This window comes from Poecilia reticulata, linkage group LG12 (genome assembly GCF_000633615.1).
Source record: "Poecilia reticulata strain Guanapo linkage group LG12, Guppy_female_1.0+MT, whole genome shotgun sequence".
Taxonomy (NCBI): Eukaryota; Metazoa; Chordata; class Actinopteri; order Cyprinodontiformes; family Poeciliidae; genus Poecilia; species Poecilia reticulata.
The window spans coordinates 17,758,116-17,764,649 of record NC_024342.1 but is presented as its reverse complement, the minus strand read 5'-3'; the positions used below and the strand labels follow the sequence as shown (position 1 = coordinate 17,764,649).

The 6,534-nt window shown below is 40.9% G+C and overlaps 1 protein-coding gene across 7 annotated transcripts in view; it reads right to left on the bottom strand.

The window, feature by feature from the left end:
• Nucleotides 1–3,200: 3,200 nt before the first annotated feature.
• pax8 (paired box 8) overlaps nucleotides 3,201–6,534 on the bottom strand; it is a 15,809-nt gene continuing 12,475 nt past the window's right edge. For all 7 annotated transcript variants that reach the window (XM_017307689.1, XM_017307691.1, XM_017307690.1 and 4 more), the window contains 2 exons: nucleotides 5,789–5,878; nucleotides 3,201–4,133 (listed from right to left, as the gene is read on the bottom strand). In XM_017307689.1, the coding sequence (XP_017163178.1) occupies nucleotides 4,060–4,133; nucleotides 5,789–5,878 (164 nt within the window). In that variant the 3' untranslated portion in view covers nucleotides 3,201–4,059. The remainder of the gene's footprint in view (nucleotides 4,134–5,788; nucleotides 5,879–6,534) is intronic.

Below are 6,534 nucleotides of genomic sequence, written 5' to 3'. Positions count from 1 at the left end.
TTTGAAGATATTAAAACGTACTGTAGTTGAGATGAAAAGTAACTTCGTCCATTTGGTGGGTTTTCAAAAATGGCCAAAGAGCTTGGTAGCTAGTGAACATCTCTGTCTCTGCTTGTGACAGAAATGAAAAACCATTGATTTCTAATAAGGGGGAACACACGCCGTAAAACCATCAGGCATATTTCACCTAAAACTGCCTGTAAACACAATCTGTGTCGCTCCAAGAGCCAAAACAAAGGGGGGGAAATAAACTGGGCAGGTTGTTACTGCAGCATTCCCAGAGAACATTATGCTTTTTCACTGGGCCGAATTGCTTGGCCTGCATCTTGGACCGGCGCATAAAGTGGAGAACTTTCTGGATGACTGGTGCAGGACAACCCAAGCCCATCATCCCACTGATTGCCCCACACTCCGCCGTTGCCTTTCTGGCACTTATTTCTCCAGGGAGGCCCCCGGTGGTACCCGTTTTTGTGGCTAGTCTCTAAAAATGGGCCACAGGCGCTGTTGTATCACACAAACGGACCCATACATGAGACAGACTCTCTGTCTCTGCACCTCACACGTGAACGTAGTGTCAGTGTAGCCCTGTGCTAAATGTAGGAAGTCCCAGTCGCCCCGTCCTGCCAGTGCTGTCTGCCCTCAGCTGTTCCGGCCCGCTGCCTGTATTGTGCTGGCGGGCTCATTACCAGAAGCACTGTGGCCCGAAACCTCCTCACTAATAGGCCCAGAGAGGGACACAGAGCAGCTATTTCTGCCGTGACTCATGTATGTGAGCAGCAGTGGGATGTTTTCTTTTTTAACTCTTTTGGAATGAAGGGCCATTAATGTTTAATTTTTGCGAACATGCATTTGACCATCTAAGGGAAATGCGCACACTTGAAAACTGCTTGGGTACCTGAATACTCGGATGTGTGTTTTCGTTCATGCTTGAGAAGCTTCCTGAATGGAATGAGTGTGACTGGACTCTTGGGAAACAATGGGCTGAAGAGCAGCTCATGTTTGAAGTGTATGCTGATTGCAAAAGAAGGCATATGGGAGGCGAGTCAAGAAAATTTGGAAAAGCATAAACAGAAATACTCCGGATCTGATCTCCATCAGCATATTTGACATCATGGAGAAGAAAGACAAATGAAAGATCCTGTTTCATCAGAAAACTAAACTAAACTCCTGTACATTTTAAACAATTTAAGGTCGAAATATTTGTTTCATAAATCCCGATGAATAAATCCCAAGCATAAATCATGATGAGTTTTTCCTATTTAATGTCCATCTCATTAATTTTCACACTATTATAGACCCTTGAGGAAACTTATGCCTTTTTACGACAAATTGACTTGAATTGAGTTTTGACTAGTAATTGCCCTGATTAGAATTTAACTCAGAAAATTTGTTTAAGAATTAACATTAATTTTCTTTGGTGAAGTAGAAAACATGCAAGTTTAACAACTAAGAGGCATCAACCTGCTCACCCATTCATTTCCTGCACTCACTTATCCTTTCTCCCACCTAACAGCAATTCACAATACTCAGTTAACCTAACAATCATACTTTTGGACTGTGGGAGGAAACTGAAGTACCCAGAGAGAACCCAATGTGGAGAACCTGCAGAGTGAATCCTGAAACAGCCCAGGCCAGGATTCAAACCCAAGACCTTGTTGCTGTAAGGCTACAGTGCTGCCAGCTGTGCTAATGTGCAGCCAAGGGTGAACTGTTTTCCTGGTGCAATGTTTTAGGTGGCTGGCAACTATAAACAACTATTTACATAATTAGTTAAGCTTCTAATATTGCTTTTTAGATTTATCCTCCGATGCTACTACGAAACAAATTGAGTCATAAAATGTCACTGAAACAGCAATAAACTTTTTTTTTAGCTACAGCTAAGATGTACTGCTCTTCATCAATTATTGACTCAGGGTTACCAAGTTTAGCGTGTGTTAGCATATTAGCTTTAGCATTAGTGTTCTTTCTAAACTAATTACAGCCGTTTCCCTGGAAACCTCACCGTTTATTCACAGTGACTGCCTCGTGGTTACTTAGCTTGCTAGCAGGTTTGACTTAGCTTAATGCTAGACTAGTATAAGTGGCATTGAAACTAACGTTCTTGCAGCAAGACAGAAACTTAACTTCGCAAGAATATAAATGTGTCCTTTGGCTTGAGGCGGCGAGACAAAGTTCTTTCAAGTCGGTACATTTCATGCTTCAAGAATTCAAGAAAGTTTGCTTTTCACAAGTCCCTCCCACTGCAGAACACCCACTTAAAGTTTCTTAGACGTCAAAACAGAAAATGTTCTCCTCAGAATGTGTGATAACTTCTAAACTGCAGGAAGGAGAACAGAATGACGTCAATTTGTTTTTGCAAATTGGGAGAGAGAGCATGTTTGTATAGATCTTTTACTATGAAAGTTCTTATCTTTTACGCTGATATATTCTGTCATTAACACAACCAGTAACAAATCAGGCTACAATGAATGAGCAAGCATGCCGTGATCAAAATATTTAGGTACAGTTAAGGTAGTTAATGTTTTCCATCAAAAGTTTTTATAATTTAACTTGAATGCTGAATATTACATTTACAAATTAATATTCTACTAAATAAATTACGCTTTTTTATTGTTAAAATCATTTGTTTTTACGTGACACATTTTAAATATGCTATTCCTCAAAAATCAGCGAACGTATAACTTCACTTGCTGGCTGCCGTCGGCATGTGTGTCTAACATTTTACACCCATAGGCTATTTTATGTTAATTTGCTGCCTGAAAGCCTGTATTTTTCATCAGTGTCAAAAGTTTTAAAATGCACCTTAGTTGCAACTTTAAATTAGTAAACAAACAAAGAAAAAAAGGAGCTCTAAGTGTTGAACTCATGCGGTCCGTGGGGGTCGCTGAAGTTGGAGTCCTCCGTGCGCCTCCTGCGTCCTCCCGGTGGCACCAGGTGGGCCGCGGCGCCGCCGAACCGTGGCCTCGTTAACGCGCTGCGATAATGAGGCCGCAAACAGGGACGGAATGATTGCAAATAAAACTACATGATGCAGAAAATAAAAAAAAAGAAAAAAAAAAGGAAAGGAAAAATAAATTAGACAGATGCGCGTTTTCAGGATCATTGATCTCGTCCTATTAAAAGAGGAAAAACTGAAAAAAAAAAAAAAAAACTGGAAAGAAAAATTAAAAATAATTCTAATAATGATAGAGACGTGAAAATTGCAGTTTGTCATGCTTTTAATTAAAATATTTCTTTAAAAAAATCCATATTTACATCTGCAATAATATTAATAACAGTATAAGAAAAAATAGTCACCATTTTTACCAAACATCAGAACATCAGCAGGACAACAAACTCAAAACCAGTTGAAGCAAAAACAAATGTGTTTCAGGCCTCGTTGTTTACATCCCTCCCAGATCATCTCATTTATTCGCAGAGCAAAATCACCTCCCCATAGGTAATTCATCATTTACACTATGTACACATCGCTGGAGAGATCCTTGAATTTTCTATGATGGACATTATGTTTTTAAAGTTGATATTTCTGATTCAGGGTGTTTGTCTATACAGAGAATCCACACGCAGGTACAGACCAACAGCAGGACTTCATATTATCACTGGATTTAACGCTTCCAGTTAAAAAAAAAAAAAAAAGAGGGAAAACACATCCACTATGTAAACAAATCAGGCATAGTTTAGTTCGCACAGGTTGCATATCTCCAAGCAATAAAACTTGCGCTGCTGAATCAAGTTGTACATGTGCCAGGAACGAAAAAAGTCTTTGGCCAAAAAACAGTTTTAAAGAGATTTCAACTGAAACGAATGCACAGTCGAACTGAAAACATGCCCAGGAAAGGGTGTGTAAACATGAATCAGTCACCCTGCATGGCGGCATCAGTCACGACGAATAAATAAAACGAGAGGTTGTAGATCGTAAAAAAAAAGGGTACGAGAAACAATAATTCCTCCAGCAAGAGTTTCCAGCTTTGCCTCTCATGGTCCGGCATCACATCTGTCCACTGTTAGCTATGTTTCTCAGTCTGGTTTCAAAGAGTCCCGGCTTACAGCCGCGTGGGACTAGAGGTGGTCGTAGGCGGCGGCTGCAGAGGGGGGACCTGTGCGGGAGGCCGAGCTGTAGTAGTAGGGCGAGCCTGTGGAGGGAGACACGGAGAAGTGGGAGCTGTTCACGGCTGTGGAAACATTTGCCAGCAGAAACTCAGAGTCTGGTTATGGTGTGTGTGGTTTGAATGTGAACTGTGTCTTGTACATTGCAAGCATTCAACTTGTGATGCTGAATTTTTCTTCATAACCAGACTCCTGCAGCAGAGCAACAGTTCACTGTGTTTAATAACAACTCCTTTTCCCCGTTTTATTGTTCATTTACTTTAATATCTCTAAGGTGAAGTAGACGTACGTGAAAAAAATTTTTCACAACCCTTTAATTTCTCTCAGATTTAATTTCTTCCAGCATTAAGTGTGAAGTGGAAAGAAATAACACATGGATATAGAAAACAGAGTTTAACATTTGTGCACATTTTTTTCAGGTTTCGCCACAGTTTCTTAGTTAGAATAAGGTCTACACTTTGACTAGGCCATTCTAAGACTTGCATATACTTTGATATAAAGCATTTCATTCCTTTTCTGCTTTGTTAGTTCACTTATGTCTGTTGTACTGCTGGAAGGTGAACCTTTACTTCAGCCTTTAAGTCTCTAATGAGTTGTCTTCCATCCCCAAAGCATCAAGCTATCACTTTCATGTTTCTCCATGAGAATTGTGTTCCGGGCATCAATTTCTTCCCATAAATGGCGTTTGTCTTGCAGGTCAAAAGCTATGTTTTGATCTCATGTCACAAGAGTAGGGTTTTTCCATATTTGCTGTTCCCACTGGGTAACTTAAACAAGGCTTCCTGTTCCACCTGAGCCATGGTTCTCCACAGCTCCTCCAGAGTTATCATGGATCTATTGGCTGCTTCTCTGGTAAAGGTCTAGCTTTCCGGAGTCTAAGTAAGTGACTTCTGAAGGCAATTGGTTGTACTGGATTTTATTAATTGCAGGAGAAAGTGTGCTGAATACAATGGCAATCAACCACTGGCAGGACTTTTGTAAACAACGTGTAACTTTCCTTCCACTTCACAGATAAACACAAAATCAACAACATGCAATCCTAATAAAATATACTGAGTTTATGTATTCTTTGATCCATGCCGAAGTTTGGATCTAAGCTTTGAGAGGCATAATCGATAGATGACATATTTGCAATACATTACATTAAACCAATGTGGCGTTTTGCAAATGTTGCTTCTTTCTGTGTTTACTTCAACGTTTTCAGATTTGCTTTATTTATTATTTTTTTGGCAAAATATTAAAACCGTCTAGCAGCCCTGATGTGATATTATTGGAAAAATAATGGTTGAAGACATAAAATAAAAAAAATAAAAAAACATCAAGACAAAAAAAAAAGTCACTTTGTGAAAACACGTCAAACAATTAACGTCCTGATACATTTTTTTCCACAAGGACCAAAATGGTCTGATGGAACATGTGACAAAAACGTTATGGGCTCAGTTTTCTGGAAGTTGCTCATTCAAATTCAAATCATGCTTTAATGTTTTTGCATCACAAGGTCAGCAGAGGTGATTCTCTTTAAATGTAAGGAAAATCAGGGCTTTCTTTGCATGAGCAGGGAAAAAAAAATTCAGACACCTGCATATTTTGTCTTTCATTGTAGAGGTCATTTTCAACTTGCTAACCAATAACGCATAATGAGGCATTTTGCACAACGCTGTCAGACTCTTCTTCTGCTTACCCAATATGCTGGAGTTGGTGAACCTCCAGGCTTCGCTGTAGGAGGTGTAGGGCGAATGGCCGTAGGACTGACCCGAGTAGTCTGCACCTGCTGGAGAATAATTGAAAAAAACGATGTCAGGAGACACATCTCGCAGATAAAATTCATGAAGACATTTGTTATTAAAGGGCGAGGAGGGGACATGCTTTGCGGAGTCGGGCTGTTTGTCTGCGTGCCAGCAACTGCTGGAGCTTAGCTCATAATTCACCAGCAGTTAGTGCAGCATGTAAACCATTAATCTGCAGTGCAGGTGGATGGCTGAGGGTGAAATCCCTCAGCCCAGCGGTGCGTGCACACACCCAGCCTCCGCGCCCTTTTTCTTCTGCGGCGCTCAGCCACTCGCATCGTTCAGTCGCTGCCCTCTGAAACGTCCTCCTCTTTTGTTCGTCCTGCACTTCCTGCTTTAGCTTCACTAACACTCATTCTTCCTCTCTCTCTCCCTCTCTCTCTTTTTTTATAACATTCCAATATCTAATTGGTAATTATGTTGGTTGGAATGAAGCCCTGAGCCCCCCACCCCTCACCTCCTCCTTCTCCTCTTCCTCCTGCCTCACCCCTCCACACACCCCCTCCTCCTTCACTCGGTAATTGTGTATCAACGCTTCCTCACTGTGAGCCCACCAGAAAAATAATAAATCAGACCCTCTCATTTCGCGCTTCGGAGGGCAGACTTCAAATATAAAGGCACATCACACACACGCACGCAC